This window comes from Triturus cristatus, chromosome 8 (genome assembly GCF_964204655.1).
Source record: "Triturus cristatus chromosome 8, aTriCri1.1, whole genome shotgun sequence".
In the NCBI taxonomy this organism is placed as follows: Eukaryota; Metazoa; Chordata; class Amphibia; order Caudata; family Salamandridae; genus Triturus; species Triturus cristatus.
In genome coordinates, this window is record NC_140591.1 from 25121373 (window position 1) to 25140536 (window position 19164).

The 19164-nt window shown below is 44.9% G+C and overlaps 1 protein-coding gene across 1 annotated transcript in view; it reads right to left on the minus strand.

Moving 5' to 3' along the window:
* HSF2BP (heat shock transcription factor 2 binding protein) overlaps window positions 1-15726 on the minus strand; it is a 424586-nt gene extending 408860 nt beyond the window's left edge. Inside the window, exons 1-2 of the mRNA XM_085620777.1 lie at window positions 15608-15726; window positions 4664-4814 (exon numbers count right to left, since the gene is read on the minus strand). Coding sequence (XP_085476903.1) covers window positions 4664-4814 — 151 coding nt within the window. The 5' untranslated portion in view covers window positions 15608-15726. The remainder of the gene's footprint in view (window positions 1-4663; window positions 4815-15607) is intronic.
* Window positions 15727-19164: the final 3438 nt, after the last annotated feature.

The following is a 19164-nucleotide window of genomic DNA, read 5'->3' on the forward strand; positions in this document are numbered from 1 at the left end:
TCAGACCCTTCATAGTTATTCTTCAGCCAGAGGCAGGTCCTGAGACAATAGGATCGCTTCTTGGCATTGTTCTGATTGCTGTCTCAGTTAAATAATCTGCTTTTGACAGTATTGTTACAAATATCATAGCTTGTATGTTAAGAGTATTTTCCATTTTCTCATTAGAACATAGAGAAAGACAATATAGAGGCATTTCATTTAAATGTTGAAGGTTTCAAATCAAAATATACTAGATTTCTGGGTGGTAGGTGGTGAGCCGGGCCACCAAGGGGGGCCCCCTCCATGTGCTTTGCAGGGGGGCACCCTCAAGTTTCGTTACGCCACTGTGCTCAATGCTCTATTCACCAGCAGATAATGTATATGAGAGCCATCAGGTGCAGACAGTTCTCTGAGCTGAGAACACTATCTGATTTAGATGGAAATCAGTAAAGACCTAGGACGAAAAGTAGGTATAGCCGGGTTTCCAAATCCTGGCTGAAGAGGGGTGAAACCCCGAAACCGGTCCTAGGATGCTTGTTTCCAGTCCAGGGAGGACCTGGCCTGGCAGTTCGGGCTGGACTGTTCCCATTGGGCACAGGGTCAAGACTGATTTGCATATGGCTGGGTCCAAACTGGAATGGCATGGTGAGCAAAAAAAGAATGGCTTTAGGCCCAGATCTCTGTACTGGGGTGAATGTATGACATTGTTCTGCATTCTGTCCATCAATAGTTCTTTTTGCATTTGTCACCCCGAGACGGACGGGTATGCTCAGACGTGAGTCCCGTGCTCTCCATGACACTGGAATCAAGCTATCCTGGCTGAAGAGGGGTGAAACCCAGAAACCGGTCCTAGGATGCTTGTTTCCAGTCCAGGGAGGACCTGGCCTGGCAGTTCGGGCTGGACTGTTCCCATTGGGCACAGGGTCAAGACTGATTTGCATATGGCTGGGTCCAAACTGGAATGGCATGGTGAGCAAAAAAACAATGGATTTAGGCCCAGATCTCTGTACTGGGGTGAATGTATGACATTGTTCTGCATTCTGTCCATCAACTGTTGTTTTTGCATTTGTCACCCCGAGTGGGACGGGTATGCTCAGACGTGAGGTGAGTCCCGTGCTCTCCATGCCACTGGAATCAAGCTATCCTGGCTGAAGAGGGGTGAAACCCCGAAACCGGTCCTAGGATGCTTGTTTCCAGTCCAGGGAGGACCTGGCCTGGCAGTTCGGGCTGGACTGTTCCCATTAGGGGCAGGGTCAAGACTGATTTGCATATGGCTGGGTCCAAACTGGAATGGCATGGTGAGCAACAAAACGATGGATTTAGGCCCAGATCTCTGTACTGGGGTGCATGTACGACATTGTTCTGCAATCTGTCCATCAATAATTCATTTTGCACGGGTTTCCAAATCACCAGGCAAAAATCGAAGAAAGGGATTCTTGTACTGTAAATGCCTCAATTCTCTTAACCTTCTGCAGCATCATAGTCACTAAGACTAGGGCTTTTGTCAACTGCAGAGCCCTTAGACTTACCAAGGATATAATGCTTGAACTGGTGACCAAGACATTTCCAAATTCATTAGTAGGGTAGAAGCATCTAAGTCCGCTCTACCAATCCTGCTCTTACGCCCTGTAAACTTTGACACCTACTCGCTATAACATGAGAGTCAAGATTGCCAAACCTAGACATAATCTATCAGGCAGAAAAACCAACACCATGACAGTTGTGTGACTCGAAAAACAAGTCTCTGAATGAACACCATGAAGGGCAAAACTTGCATGGTCTGTCATTTAATTTGCGGATTGCTCTGGGTTCTGGTGTGGCGTGTCACTTGCACAGCCTTTATTTCGTTATTTATCTATAAAGGGTTTTCGAAAATACTCTATACATTTATGATAACTATGAAAATAGCAACTTCCTTTCTGACATAATAGGTAATAATTCAAAATTATGTAAAAAGGAAGAGACACATGGCTACCAAAACTGGAGACAATGTACACACAATTGTGTTGTTTTGCGTTTACATTCTTATAGCACTTCACATCACCGGTGAGGCACTAGGTGATTGGTTGTAAGAGTGTTGAAATTGCAGAGAGGTCCCTGTGGAACATGTTTTGGTGATGGGCATAAATGACCCTTGCGGTGCTCTTCAGAGCTCAGTGATTTTTATTCACCGAATGAAGACCCAGTTAGGCCATTAGAGGAACTATGCTAGTGCAGCAAAAAGGGAAGAGCAGTAAATAGTAAACGTGTGGAATGTTCTGGATGAAAATTGCTTAATTTACGAATTCTAGACCGAGCCTTCGTGATTACAGGCATGGGTCTCTGGGAATCTGAACTGGTTAGAGTTCAACACTGAGACAAGTAGATCACTACTGAAAAAATACACAAAGGGAACGAAACATCAATGTTTGGTGTATAAGAATCTATATGCATGTGTCGCACATCATCCCAAAAAAATTACCTAGGGCATCTCATCCCAATATTCCTTCCACTGCCCCTCCCTCCACAGACACCGCACATCCTGAGTTGGGTGTGTGATGAAGCTGTCTCCTCCAAGTCTCACCCTTCCCGCATCCTGCCTTCTAATCCGGTTTTCATTTCTGTAAGAGGGGTGTACCTCCAGGCTCTGATTCTCAGCAGAAGCACTTAGCTCTGCATGCCTACTCTAAATGATATAAACTGCTTACAGCGAAAGGATGCTCTGCATTAGATTATACAAAACCAAACTTTGTTTTACTGAAATCATCACCCAAGAATTGTTTTAAAAAAACAGCTTGTTGTCATGCCCCGCGGTCATGCCTGGAGACGCAGAAGGTATTTAAGGAGCATTGAGGGCTTCTAACGCTGCTTAGCGTTCTAGTTGTTAGCCCGTTTCCGTCTCGTCGTTGTATTGCCTGACTTCCTGTTTGATAGAGTTTCCTGTTTCCGGTTCAGAGGTCGTGGTTTCGCGGACTGTACGAGCCGTGTTGTTCCTTGTGCGGCAGTGTTTGTATTTCCCGGAGTTGTTGGGGGACAACCCTCTGGTCCATTTGCCCTGCTGCAGTCGCCCACGGTTCAGAAGCCTCTGTCAAGTAAGGCCTCGGTGTTGGTAGCTTGGTGCTACTCACGGGGCGGTTCTTTGTTTAGCTCCTTGTTTTGGTATTTTTGTGCTTGGTTTACTCGAATCCTGCGGTTAAGGATTCTCCCTGACTCTTCTGGCCAGAGTTATATTGTTTATTTGAAACTCTTCAGTTCCGTTCGCATTTCCTTACCCCCCACATTAGGCAGGAGAAACTAGCGTGGACCTTTGGGGTTGTGCCATAGGTTACAGTGGTGCTTCATAAATAACACGGTAACCTTCAGTCATTGCAGGGGAATATTCGGGAGATAGTTGTTCACGCACATTCCTTATATTCTTTTTCATCCATATTCCCTGCAGCTTTTCGTTGTCATACTCACCTCAGATTATCTGTGGACACACAAAGAGACTAGCATTCCGCCTATTCACACTCATCAGAAGATAGGGGTAAGCGCCACCATCACAGTTATAGATTGATGGTTCAGGAACGTAGTGAACATTGGTTGTAATCATTGTGTATTCACATAGGGGTCTGGACGTCTACAATAAGATACATGCTGAGAATTCCCTAAGTCAAAAACAGCGTGGTAGGTGTATCTTCACTCACACAAGGTTAGACCGGAAAAGGGGATATTAATGCACATTAACGAAGTGTCTTTGTCTTACAGCTGTGAAGTTCTGCCTGTTACCTAGAAGTGGTCCACCGTACGATCTGCCTTTTTCCCCCGCCTACCCTTGTTTTGTTTCCCTGTTTTCCCTAGCGTCCTTCCTGGCTCTAGAGTCTGATAGAGCAGAAGGGGCGTGGGGGACGACAGAGGACTTCTCTTCAGGATTCCTGGCGCTCCTGCGGAACAGAACCACTGATCCTTACACTTGTGGAACGTTTCTTTTAAACCTTCACTAGAGCCTCACAACACCTTTATGACTTGCTATCATGATAAATGAACACTTTTCCACTCAACACCTGACTGCGTAATAAGTGAGGGGCGCCATAATGGGGTTTATCGTAATCACTAGTGAGTCCTTGATGTTTCCTTTTGATTAACACATGTCTCTACCGTTGTTATGGCAGGTTTTTGAGGGCACAAACATCCCCCTCGAAACACAGCAGGATATGTACTACCACTATATCACCAAGATAAGTGGTTATTTGTAAGATACGCTTGACGATTTACAGGTAGTTAACATTCTGCATTCAATATTTTTGTGGGTCAATACACAAAACGTGTTGTTCTAGTAGTGCACCATATTTGCAATGTAAAGGAACAAGAAAACATGACTGCTATGCTGGAAGCAAGAGCGAAGCCAATCCTAAGACAATTCAAAAGAAGCGCAAATCTATAAAATATGGATATCAAACGGAACGGAGAGAGCGATTCCTGACCTGAGTATGACCGGAATAGGTGTGTATAAGGATAGAGCGTAAGTTCACTATTGATCATTCATTCCTAGTGTCCAAAGGATGTTTTTAAACATTTACAAAGACCATTTGATAACCTTTCCATAGACTGCGGCTTTTCTAAAGACAGACAGTTCCGGTTTTAGCAAAGTAAACAAATCACTAAAGATCTATAATGTAAAAAAAGGCATTTATTAAAGGAGAAGAAAAATGATTGAGACACTAACTTGCTTCAACAAGCTCCAGCTTCTGAAAGCTCTCTAAGATATCTCCATTTAGAATCCTCGGAAGGAAGTCACGCATCTGCATAACCTCAGTTGTCAGTCTATCCAGGTCTCTCTTCCTGACTCTGACAAACTCATCAGTGGCCCCAGGCATCTGAAAAAGGACAAAAACGATACAGCACCATGAGTGTCTGTCTGTGCAGACTAAGTTCTAAAATCATCTTCCAACAAGATGCCACAGACCTCAGGTCCTCTGCCAACCTGTTTGATCTTGTGTGTGGAGTGCAGGCCAACATCAACCTTCAACAAGAAGTCACTAATTGCTGACCCGGAGTACCACGTGTAACTAATGTGCTTGAACATTCACCTGAGAAATCATTTCAAAGCACGCCTCCTCTGGTATGATTATACTAGGAGTATCGACACCAACAATATTGTGGCATACTATCGCCAGACACACCACTGGAAGGAAAGTGCATATAGGGAAGTATAGATTTACTATGCCTAACTCCACCATCCACGTACCTTGAAGAGATATGTACAGAGCAGGTACATATAGGGTAAGTTGGGTATAAACAAATCTGGACTTATTTACCGGTCAGTATTTAATTACAATATTCTGTCCTCATATTTCGTCCCATCAATACTGTTGATTCGATAGTCAGGGGGCACACCCTCTGACCTCACATCCTGTGAGTGCAGTGACACAGCTCAATCCATTGACATCACCAAGTAATCCTCTACTGATAAATAAAGGAATGACCTAAAACATTTATATAACACAGCTCAAAACAATGTAGCAGATCCTGGTCTACAACATTAGCTGGAGGAAGATGTTTAAGGGAGAGAAGATGGGGCTCCTTGTGGTCCAGGAACTGAAACTCGTCTGGCCCTGATTAGTGCTGCTTTGATTTCCCCAACTCTTTCAGATGTGTGTGATACTAAAAGGGAAGTGCTGTGGCCCTAGACTTGTTCGGGCATATGGATCGTTGTGGGTGCCTTCCCCCTGCCTCCCCCAACCCTGTGAATATTTCAGAAAAAGCGGACTTAGTGTGTCCCCAGAGGACAGTGGTTGGGGCTGTCCAGCGGAGATTGGCAGGGGAGGAGTTACACCGTGGGGCAGGAAACCATTGTGAAGTGAAAGGTATATCAGCGAATGAACAAACAAACAAGCAGTCTCACCACAACATCCGACCCTGATCTAGGTGCTGGAGCCCAGGGGTTCTGCTTTTTCAACTTGCTTAAGGGCTACAAGTAGCACAAGTGACAGGAACTATACGGCCGATACTGTGCTCATGGCCCGTACTCCCCTAAGTTTACAAGACTACTCACCTGCTTGGTCAATTATCTCCGTCTATTAGTTAATCTAAACAAACACAAGGAGATGATGGACGGAGTGCTGAAACTTTTCAGACACTCACACCCAGTCACAGATCTGGGTTGAATCCATCATCTTTCTTTAGCTCACTTTGCCACACCAGTTCAGATCCAGCTATATGCAAATCAGTCTTGACCCTGTGCCTCATGGGAACAGTCCAGCCCGAACTGCCAAGCCAGGTCTTCCTTGAACCAAAAACAAGTATCCTTGGACCGGTTTTGGTGTAACACCCCTCATCAGCCAGGCTAGCTTGAATCCAGAGGCAAAGTGAGCAAGGGACCCACGTCTGGGCATTCTCTGCGAACTTAGGGCAAACAAAGCAAACACAAGGAGATGATGGACGGAGCACTGAAACTTTTCAGACACTCACCCCCAGTCACACATCTGCATTCAATCCATCATCTTTCTTTAGCTCACTTTGCCACCCCATTTCAGACCCAGCTATATGCAAATCAGTCTTGACCCTCTTCCTCATGGGAACAATCCAGCCAGAACTGCCAAGCCAGGTCTTCCCTGGACCGGAAAAAAGCATCCTGGCACCAGTTTTGGGGCAACACCACTCATCAGCCAGGCTAGCTTGAATCCAGTGGCAAAGTGAGCAAGGGACCCACGTCTGGGCATACCCTGCCAACTTAGGGCGAACAAAGCAAACACAAGGAGATGATGGAAGGAGCACTGAAACTTTTCAGACACTCACCCCCAGTCATGGATATCTGGGTTGAATCCATCCAGGGGTAGCAAGCGCTATATTAATACAAACCTCTTTCCCTCTTCTATCCCGCAACCTACCCTTCTCTATCCAAATCCACCACTCAAATGACTTCATACTTCACTATACTAATTTTCAACACTAATCCTTTATGAGTTCCGGAGTAGCGTCCTACTTGACAGAAAATCGCTTCAACACCCATCAAGTGTAACAGGTGCTACATGAATGCAAACCTTTCTTCCCTTTTATCCCTCCGCTACCCTTCTCACTCCAAATAACTGACTAATATTCACCACTCAAATTACTTTCTTATTTCACCAAACTAATTCAGCATTAATACTTTATGGGTTTCCAGAGTAGCGTTCTTCAACACCCCATCAGAGGTAACAAGCCCTATATAAATACAAACCTTTTTTTCCCTCTTCCATTCTTCTGCTATCCTTCCGAATCCAAATAACTGACTAACCTATCCACCAAAATGTACTTGCGTGTTTCACTAATTCAACACTAATCCTCTATGGGTCCCGGAGTAGCTCGCTACTCGCCGAAAAAGCGCTTCGACGCCTCGTCAGGGGTAGTAAGCGCTATATAAATGCAATTACAATACAATTTCTTTAGCTCACTTTGACACCCAAGTCCAGACCCAGCTACATGCAAATCAGTCCTGACCCTGTGCCTCATGGGAACAGTCCAGCTTGCACTGACAAACCAGGTCTTCCTGGGACTGGAACAATGCTTTTAGGCCCAGATCGCTGTACTGGGGTGAATGTATGACATTGTTCTGCATTCGGTCCATTAATTGTTCTCTCTGCATTTGTCACCCCGAGTGGGACAGGTATGCCCAGACGTGGGTCCTGTGCACTCCATACTACTGGAGTCAAGATAGCCTGGCTGAAGAGGGGTGAAACCCCGAAACCGGTCCTAGGATGCTTGTTTCCAGTCCAGAGAGGAAGTGGCCTGGCAGTTCGGGCTGGGCTGTTCCCATAGGGAACAGGGTAAAGACTGATTTGCATATGGCTGGGTTCAAACTGGAATGGAATGGGGAGCAAAAAAAAGATGGATTCAGGCCCAGATATCTGTATTGGGGTGAATGTATGACATTGTTCTGCATTCTGTCCATCAATTTTTCTTTTTGCATTTGTCACCCCGAGTGGGACGGGTATGCCCAGACGTGGGACCCTTGCTCTCCATGCCACTGGTGTCAAGCTAGCCTGGATGATGAGGGGTGAAACACCGAAAACAGTCCTAGGATGCTCGTTTCCAATCCAGAGGAGGGCCTGGCCTGGCAGTTCAGGTTGAGCTGTTACCATAGGGAGCAGGGTCAAGACTGATTTGCACATGGCTGGGTTCAAACTAGAATGAAATGGGGAGCAAAAAAAAGATGGATTCAGGCCCAGATCTCTGTACTGGGGTGAATGCATGACATTGTTCTGCATTCTGTCCATCAATTGTTCTTTTTGTATTAATTAATCTAAGAGAAACTTACATCGTGAAATGTGGCAAAAGATTGGCGAAGTGTCGGGATCTCATCACTGGTGGTACATAGATTAATTTACTCCCTCATTTTCCTATTTGGGTGTTTTGTTCGAGAAGCATAGATCATGGAAACACGCAATCAACACTAGAAAGCTTTCCTTCATGAAAGCCACAACAGCTCTGTCCAATTTTGTGACTAAACTTGGCAAGAAGCCCCTGAACAAAATGTTAATCATCTACAAACCGTCGGTCAACAGTGCTGTTTGGGGAGGGGGGATGTAGTGATAAAGCAATACCCACCATATCCAACTGGTGGGAAACTGTTTTTTTTAGATATCTCCTTTCAGTACTCATGAGCTGTTCCACATTTATTCGCCACTCTGAACTCGGGCCCCTTTTCTATCTGATACAGCCAGAATCCAAACAATTTGTCTTTGGCATAAGATTTGGACCAATAACGATACAGTTTTAAACGGCAAGGTTATAAAAGACTGTCTAAGATTGGCCTCACTTACTGAAATCCTTTGGTTGAATTATATCAAAAAATTGTGTATCAACTTAGGACATGCAGAATAGTTCGATCTCCCAGACTCATTAGCATGTATCAATAGAAAGGAATTAAAAAAGGCCTGCTTATCACTGTTTGAAGACTTAAGATTGACATCTGAACTTCTCAAACCTAGTGTGGTAAAAATTAAATGATGCTCATCACCTTCGACATGCCACCATATCTAACATTTGTGAACAACACCCATCACAGGTTGTTATAACTCTGTTCAGATTAGACATTTTCCATTGTTTGGTAAGCTTCCCCCATGTAAATGACTGGTCTGAAGCCCTATTTAAATTTCCCTGTGATAACATTTCTAACCAGAGCGCCATGCACATTGTCTTGTTTTGTAAATTTTACAAGGATGTGTGAATTTAATAGTACCCAGCTTGAGGAAATTAAAAACTGCACAATGTCACCCAGCTCATTTGTTTCTGCAGACTTGCCCCACTTTATTTGCTGAACTAGGCCAAGTGACCCATGGGCTGTTATTCGGTTTAGGAATCCATGTTTCCCCATATCACTTCTGCTGTTTCTTTAGGATTATTATATTTCCTGTATTATTTACACTAGCAGACCATTACATAATTTCTGATTGCTTTACATTTCATAACTTATTTATAAGTGTTTGATTTTAACTTGTCAATTAATTTGTTTTATGTTTTTGTACGCTTTTATGATTTTTACACAAAAATCGAATAAAGCTTATTTTGACTTTGACTTGACTGGAACTACAACAGGGATGTGGACTTCCTATAGCCCAGCGCCCGGGACATATTGTTTGGGGTCAAGGGAAACACATTTTCATGTATATTGTGTCCTTGGGACAAGTAGGCCCAACCCCCTGCAGCACAAACCCTTTGGCTGCCAGTTTGCAGTAGATATTATGGATCAGGAAGGGCGTTGTCTGCAGTTAAGATAATATTTGCATTCTTGTGTTATAGCTGTTCAAACTTGTATTTATGGTTCATTAATGCAAAGCCTTTATTATTAGGGCGAGCGCTCTATCTAAGTAAATGTTGTGAGCTCCAACTGCACTGACAGCGGTTCCAGTATAAAAATGTATACACGTTTTCAAAGTTTAGCAATATGAGGCTATGTATAATGCTCCCAGAATGCTCTCTGGTTCGAAGCAAATATTTGCAGTAGCTTGAAAGCAAGAGTGATGATTCTTTGTTTTCAAAATAAAATGTTCACAAAAAAATGCATATAGGAAAAAACACTGCTTAACTACTGTAAAATTTAAGGTACCATTTCTTTGCAGCATCATTTAGTAAAATGTATTTATGTATGGTAGTATTTCCCAAAGATATTAATAATGGAAAATCAGTGTAACCAGTTTCAATAAGATGATGGGGAAAAAATATAAACAAGCATTGGCAAAGCCAGTAGGTCTGATGTTGGTGGTCAGACTTTTGGTTTTGTCAATGTGTGTCTTGTTTTGGCATGGTTTTCATAAAACCTTATTGGTGTGGGAGCTGCAGGCCCTCACCATTATAAACAAACATCGGCAAAAGCAAAACTTGTTTTTGTTCTCAAAAAGCACACAATGCCACAGTAGTTTCTGGCACTGAACAAAACTACTTTGTGTGCCGATATGCTCCTTGTGAAACAGTAGAATGCTGTCACTCACAGTGAAGCCAGCCAATGCAGAGAGAGACAGAGACAGAATTGTAATAAACACAAAAGGTCATGGTTAACACCAGACCTAATTAGTGGCTCAATTATTAATGAAAGTCTTAAAAGGGCACCCATGGTATACGTCCTTGCAAAAAGTGCAGATTCACAGCTTTCGAAAATTCACAAGAATTTACAGAAGTAGGCCAAGAAATAGTACTCCTAGAAAAATGTGTCAACTGCATTTAAGTATGAGCAAATGTACATGTGTAGATTTGCTCATGCTAAAATCTGTTGAATGTTTGCAAGTTTACTTTCTCTCCACCCACTCATTTTCCAGTCCTAGAAGAATTTTTATGGCTGCCACTATTTTCAACTTTTCTCAGTATGGGAAACAATTAGAGATGAGTTGGTGAAAACCCTTAAAACATGCAAGTTAGTAGGTTTGCATAGACTCAAAAGGGCAATCCAACCCTGGAACTATTGCTTACCACTACCTTCAGCATGTAGATCTGTGAAAATGTGGCAAAATTAGAAAATTGCTAGTATTTAAACCCTAAAATGGTATAAGCCCTGGCATAATTAGAGAGGCTATATCAGAACTCTTATATATTGAGATTGCTGCTATAATTTGTCGTCGCATTACATGGCACAAAAGGGACAAGTGGATTTTGTTACAGGCCAAAGTAGATTTATGAAGCAACTTGCCCCACGGACAGCAATTTGCCCCACGGACAAATCGATATTTTATTAATTCCACACCCATGCTACAAGCCCAGGGTGATACTGCTCCAAAATGAGCCTCGTGTGTGGGCTAACCTGTCTGCCCTGACATAGTCCACAGTCAGCATAGCATGCACCACCCGGAGCTCCAACTGCTCATGAGCACCGGATGCTTGTGCGTCAGTTGAGAGACTCATAAGACAGGAGTCTCTTTCACAGCTACAAGCAGGCCGCTGCATCAATAAAAACACTTCCTTAGCACCGAGAGGCTATGTGGCCTTGACACTGTGCTCAGTCAGACCCTCTCTCCCCCCCCCCCCCCCCCCCCCCTCAGGGTGAGGAGTGGCGTCTGCCGATTGGAAGTTGCCACAATGTCTAAACCCACTCCTTCGACGAAACAGCCCAGAAAAGCTACGAAGGGTGATATGCTCCCAGACAACTGTAAAGACCACGCTAGATAAGACAGGTGCAATATTAGAGGAGATCAGCACCATAAGTAAATCACTGGAGCAGACACATTTAGTAGACTTGGGGTTGTTGCAGGAGGACCAGAGGAAGTTGGTGGACCGGGGTACTCAGGCACAGCTGGCCCGGGGGGAGGAGGGGTCTGCAGCAACAAACCTCAAAGGTGTATCGATAGTTGCAGACTCTCACAGAGTGGGTGCGGTTCTGGAAGGGCATGACAGAAGACGTGGAAGGTTGGGACAGACGCAGCTACATTGGGATTGTGAGCCTCCCTGAAGGTACTGAGGGCCACGACGGTTAAATATCTTGAGTTTTGGACCCGAGGACTAGCCACACTACAAAAACTAGTCTTTCTTCTCTGAAGGTTCCGACATTAAGTCTGTCCCAAACCTTAACATTCCTACATTTCCACACTCTTTAATCGTCCCTCTGCCTTAGCAAGCCCACTACACTTTGTGCTGTCCAAACCACATTATTTTACTCCACCTCCCATATCTTTTCCATCCCTACTGTCCACCCCTTTCCGTCAGGTTGTGGACTTTCTTCATTTGTCACACTCCAAGTGTACAGTAAACTGTTGGAAATATAGCGCACCATGAAGGCAATTAGAATGTAGTCTTTATTTGATAAATGACCAAAGGAGATAAGAAGGCATCCTCCCTCACCAATCAATAGCTGACTCTGCCTTTCAAAATCCGATGACCTCAGTGCAATTTGTGTACATTTCAATGATGTCATCAACCCCTTACTAGCCACCCCCTTTCTTCCTTGTTTTTTTTAAAATAGCGAACAGTATAAATAACCAAAGATTGTGTGTAAAGGAAAGTCATTATAAAAATAAAGGGAATTAAAAGGACTAAATCAGTTCTATAGAAGGAAAAATAAACAAAGTATAAGTGAGAAACACTAACATATAATGAACTTCATAATGAAATATTGAAGTAAATCATAGTTTAATCCACAAGGCTGTATTAACTAAAATGGTACTTCTTCCTCTTCACCACAGTCAGTCAACCTGACTGGAATCTGTGTCACTCTATGCACCTGTGCTTCTCTTACTTCCACACTGCATTCACCGGATACTCCTCTCATGTCTATAGACCCATCTCTCGCACACATTCTGACACTACCACCAGTCCTTCTCACTTCAACTATTCGCAAACCGTTTACAATTTCGGCAACACTCATCAACAACGGACCACTACAATGTTCCTCTCCTCATTCTAAATATATGGTTGTGCTGTTCCTATTTTTCTCAAACAAGGCAACTCTCCTCCTATTCCACTTCTAACCATTAGTCAGCTTGACATAGTTTCTTTTCATTTCATTTCACTAACTTGATAGGGTAATCTGAACCTGAACATTCCCTCACTCAACCAGAAAACCTTACACCAGACCCAATCCCCAACTTCCATCCAGTTTCTCTCACGTTGTTCACCGCTCAACACTGCATGCCCACTTTCACCACTCATGGTACTCTACAAACACACTGGAACCAATTTAGTTTCTCCTCCGCTTCCTCTCATCATGATTATAGGCATGCATCGGGTGTACCTACTGACACAAGTATGATGCCCCCAAACCCCATGGTTTTCCATATGTACAATTTACTTTTGACAGCCATTTCACTCAGACCTTTCACCAAGTGATTTGCCCTTTCCTCAATATCATGTCCTTGGGGGTTATACAGTGAGGTTCAAGTGTGTTGGGTCCCACACTGTATCCAGAACTTCCTAATTTTGTTTGAAATCATTTGAATACTATTTACAGTACCTTCCCTTGAAAAGATATGTCTTTAAAACTTAATGGTATTGGCTGTGCTGATGTCACCTGCAAACGCTACTTCAATGAACCTTGCGGCCACATACACCAACACCATGGCATACCTTGTGTTATTTGGTAGACAGTTTAATGGTGCAATATAATCTAGACATACTTTAACCATGGTACCCCGGGTCTTGTATATGTTGTTCCTTACCTCCTCCAACTTTTAATCTTTTTTTATCTTTACCCACGGAGCACCCACACTCTCACTCAATGATCTCTTCATACATTTTGGGCAACCAAAAATTCTCCTTGACACGCTTGATTGTTAGAGATTGACCCAAAAGTCCCTCTTAGGCAAGTTTGCACACCCTTCTCCTTAACATACAAGGTCGACAGAAATGTTTTCCTCTCATCAGTAAACAGTCTCCCTGGATAATGTCTCACTCACTAATTTTAACCTACGGTCTGGCTTCCACACTCACACAGATTTCACTGACCTCACCTTTCCAAACAAATTGCTTTACCTCACCCTGCACTTTGTCTTCATCCATCACCGTCGACCGTTCTTCCTTAGAGATGGCACCTTTGTGTTCTGAAACCACATCATCTACACTAGCTACTTTTTTACTATCCACATCTTCATCTGCCCTGCCTCCTGGTAAGGGCAGCCTCGATAGGCAATTGGCTTGTCTATTATTAAAACTTGGAATATACTCAACCACATATCTGTGAGATTGTAATTTGCCCACCAATCTGCCCAGTTGTGTGGACACACTGTAAGTACCACCAGGTCGCAACACTTTCAGAAGAGGCTTGTGATCTGTACATAATGTTGCATTTATTCTCCATACATAAGTCTTGAAACATTACACAGCCCATGAAGCAGCCGATGCCTCACTCTCAATCACTGAACCATTTCTTTCAGAATCAGTTAGAGAGTGAGAGACAAAGGCCACTGTCTTTTCTGAATGATTTTGAGGATGGTCTTGTGCTCAATATTGAAAGGCGTCAACATATCAGCACTGGCAAGATCAGTTATTTCTGGTCTAAATGCTAGAACCAGACTACTACACCAAATGAAAGTTTTTCATTTTCTCAATAATGATCTTAATGGCTCAGTTTTGTCGGCAATGTTGCTCACAAACTTGGCGTAATATTCCCCCACACCCACAAATGATCTTAACTCATCTTTATCTGTGGGTTCTTGTGGATCCTTGATGGCCTTAACAGAAACCCTCTCTTACGCCCCTCAAAGGGAACCTCCACCTGGGGATACCCTTTCTACCGCCCCTCCATGGGCACCTCTAACTAGGGGTTCCCTCTCTACCGCCCCTCCAAGGGCACCTCAACCTGGGGATACCCTCTACCGCCCCTCCAAGGGTGCCTCTAACTGGGGATACCCTCTCTACCACCCCTCCAAGGTCACCTCCAACTGGGGATAACCTCTCTAATGCCCCTCCAAGGGCCCCTCAACCTGGGGATACCCTCTCTACCGTCCCTTAAAGGGCACCTCCAACTGGGGGTACCCTCTCTACCGCCCAACCAAGGGCACCTCCAACTGGGGGTACCCTCTCTACCCCCATCCAATGAGTCGCCACCTGGGGATGTCCTCACTTCCGCCCCTCCAAGGGAGTCTCCACCTGGGGATGCCATCTATCCCGCCCCTCAAAGGTGCCTTCCCCTTGTGGAAGCGCTCTCTCCTGACCCTACGAAGTTCCCTGCAAATTGCCTCCACCTGTGGTACGCTCGCTCTCTCCCGTCCCTCCGTGGGTGCCTCCAACTCTCTCCCATCCCTTTAAGGGTGACCCCACCAGGGGATGCCCTCTCTCCCGCCCCTCCAACGTGTCTCCACCTGGGATACCCTCTCTCTCCTGTCCCACCCAGGGTGCCTCCACCTGGGGATGCCCTCTCTCTCTCTCTCCTGCCCCACCCAGGGTGCCTCCACCTGCGGTATTCTCTCTCCCATCCCTCTGAGGGTGCCTCCACCTGGAATGCCCTCTCTCTCTCCCGCACCTCCATGGTGCCTCCATCTTGGGATACTCTCTCTCACCCCTCCATGGTGCACCCCCCTGGGGAGCCTCTTTCTCTCTCTCTCCCGCCCCTCCGTGGTGCCTCCATCTGAGGATACCCTCTCTCTCTCTCTCTTTCAACCCTCCACGGTGCCTCCATCTGGGGGATACCTTCTCTCCACACGGCCCCCGCAGATGGCCTGTCCACCTTCCCCCCACCCCGTGCCGTTCCTCACTTTGAAGCTGCCCCTACCTCTCACTTTATATTAGATGGGCCGTCTCACCCCAGTTGAGACCGCCGCCCGGGGCTGCGACGGTGGCAGGATCGACCTGACTAGACTGTTCCCTTCCATGGGGTCGTGAGCCACCCGGTTCGTACCAACGTCACCTCCCACGCCGCGCACTCAACCACTCCTCAGGCTAGGGCTCAGCACGCGGGTCCGCACGAGCCCCACAAACGTCATTCACCGCGCAAACACTTGTCACGCTGCTGCTTGTCCGCTGGTCCGCGCGTGCCCTAACTACGTCACACACCGCGCGGACACGCAGGCTAGTGCTCGTAAGCTGGTCCGTACTCTCACTGCTGTTGAACAAGCTGCTATGCGCAACGCGAGGCCAATCCCCGCCCGGCCGTACCGCGTCACCTTCCGGGCATGCGCACACCCTTATTGGCGCGTCTGAGCACATGGTCGGTTGCGTGCTGGCAGAGGTCACGGGCTTCACAACGGCTCAGAGGCCGAGCAGCGACGCCCGGAGCAGGACCCAGCCTCCCGTCGGTGCTGGGCACAGAGTCGGCAACTTACCCGGGCTAAACGAGATTCATGACTTGCGGTTCAGGAAGGACCAGCACTTTGTTCTCAAGGAACATATTGTGTGAAGTCCTCCCTGTTTGTTTTTTAACAAGGCGGTTCTGCCTATGTTTGCGTCAATAATTTATAGTTGCCACAATTCCAATCTACATTTGAAGTGATATTGTATTGAGTGTTTTAATATAATATACTGCAGGTGAGAAATACCAGTTTTTACTCGTGTCACGTCCCAATGTGTTTGGTGGTATTACCATAAAAATACTGTCCATGCGAGTGAAATGCTGGTCTTGTGTCAACCTTGGATGGACATGAGGCTCTGCAGGCCCTGGCCTCATACTGTGCATACATCTGAGGGCAGGCTATGCCAAGTCTCATCCAGTGATTAGCAATTGGGTTAGCTGACTCCTGCGTGTTTAGGCTCCAGCCTCATTGTTACGCCCAGCTAGAGGTGGACGAGCCTCTGAAACCTCAAGCCAGGCTTGATCCTGACTCTGGCTTAGCTCGAGGTCCTGTTGGAACCTTAAGCCCATCATCCTGTTGGACCCTTAAGCCCATAACAATCTGTTGAAAGAGGGTTCTTGTGTAGAAATGATGGTTCTTGAACGAAGGTTAGGTTTGAAGACCTTTATTGGTTACATGCGTTATGGGTAGCACAACCCACAACCGCTCATCCTGGTGTTCCCGCTGCAACTGTCAAACTAGCAGAAGCACGAGAACTCCAGAATGAATGACATATGCAAATAAGAGCAGCGCTCGAGAGCAGGCGCACGACATAGACAAATTGTCCTTAAAGGAAGAAGGACAATTTGTCACCACAACATCACCCCCCTTTTTTTGACAAAAAAAGAAAGCATTATTAGCAATCAATGGCAAAGTAGAAAAACAGAAAAGAGCAAAGGAAAAAAAGTTACATGAAATGATAATTATTGTTTATGAAAATAAGAGGAGAAAAGCAGGAAAGACAGCAGGGAAGAAAATACAAACAACTCATGCATCGTTCTCACAAAAGATGAGCACCCACTCCCTTACACAATCAAATAAAACAACAACCCAAGTACAAACATAATGAGAGCTGGCCAGACTAACAAGAGTAAAGTAGAGAGTTGAAGAAGTGATATGGTGAAAGAAGTACAGGGAGCAGTGAAAGAGTGAAGGGCAGGTGTAGACCGAAAAAGCTAAATGAAGTAATGTACAGCAATAGTAAGAAAAATTGTAAAACCGCAAAACACTGAAGAGTAAATGACGAATCCACAAGAGAATGGAACGGTCATTGTAAGTGACGAATCCACGGAAAGTGGAACGGTCAAGCTACTTGTAAATTTTAGAATACATTCTAAGTGATGAATCCACGTAAGGTGGAACGGTCGAACAACTTGTACCACATGAAACAATGTGTGAAATGCGCAGATGTGGTTGTACGACATGAAACTGTGTAAAATGCGCAGATGTGGTGTAAAGTACCTATGAAGTGTGAACATGGCACACTTAAAGCAAAATGTACAAAATAGATGTGGGTGCAAACCACGTAACAAAATGTAATATTATAAAGAGTAAACGTGGATGTATGGCACATAAAATGTGTACATCCTAGATGTGGGTGCAAGCCACATGACAAAAATGTGTATATTTAGGTGTGGTGGACAAACCACACGGCACAAAGCATTATATGGAAACTGTAAAACTGGGTGTATATGTACGCCACAGGAAGAGAAACTTATTGTATATGAAAAATGTAAAAACTACAAAATTTAAGTAGGTGTGGCATTTGGCATATAATGCCACACAGTATAATGTAACACCGTAGAACGACACCAATCCTAAACTGAAAAACTGAGCGTGCAAATCATGTAATTACTTATTTCAAATATGAACGTAAAGATATTCACGAAAATACTTTTTTAAAATATAACTGCTAAGAATATCAGTCACATGGAGAATACCTAAAGAAGATTGTGGTAAGAAGTAAAGTGATCAGATCCACATGTACAATTAGGCTTATTCAATAAAAGAATTATACGGAATACAAAGGAAAGAAGAAAAACTGTCCCCAAGAAAACAATAAGTTAAAATAATTATAGTGGTCACCGTAGTCTTGCTGGATAATTCACCCCGTCTGCTGAATAACAATGTCTCACGTTGTAGCTGAAGAATAAGGTTGCTAGGAGACATCCATAAAAATGCGAAGATCGGTGAGTGCTGAGAACAGTTATATCTGCCTCAATTATTAAGGAAGAAGATGGAGGCACGCAGTTGATGTAGGGCAGAAGAAAACTTGGAGAAAGTAGTTTTCAGTAACTTTAATGCAATGCGTGGTTGGTAAAACGTGGTTGGCAGGAGACGCGGTGAAAGATAAACTTCAGGAGACAGCGTAGTTCCAGTGCAGAGTTGCGGAGAAAAGCCAAGATGGCAGCACGTACAGCACACAGTGCCGGATGGCTCACGGGACGCTGAATCAGCTGGGTGTTCTTCAGCAGCAATAAGAAATGAGTCACCGACGTCACAGTGGAGCGAAGCAGGCAGCATGAGAAAGGTAACGCTGTGTGTGCTGAGAGGGTTCACGTGGTGTGAAGCTCGTGGAATGTTTGAAAGTAAGCAGTCCCACTGCCAAGGTGTAACGGCCGACAATTGATTCACCGAAACACCAAAATAAAGTGCCCACACCCACCACACAACGTGCAAACTCAGACTCCTGTGCTCCAAAACGTACATCTTCTCAGGAAAGGTGCCGCACCACACATGAGAAGTCATTGTGGCAGTCACTCTTGGGAGGGGGATAAGCTCACCTGTGGTGTGACTCCTGGTGGAACTAATCACAAGGTTGAGGTCGAATGGGCTAGACTGGTTCACTGCCCGGCCTCCGACAATGCGGAAAGCGTAGCGTAATGTCTCTTGAATTACGCAGCAAGGACATAAATGCTTGAACTCTGTCAAAGAGCAGTGGCAGGCAAACGGGAGGGCAGTTTGAAGAAAACTTACATACTTGAGTTGGAGCGATAAATGA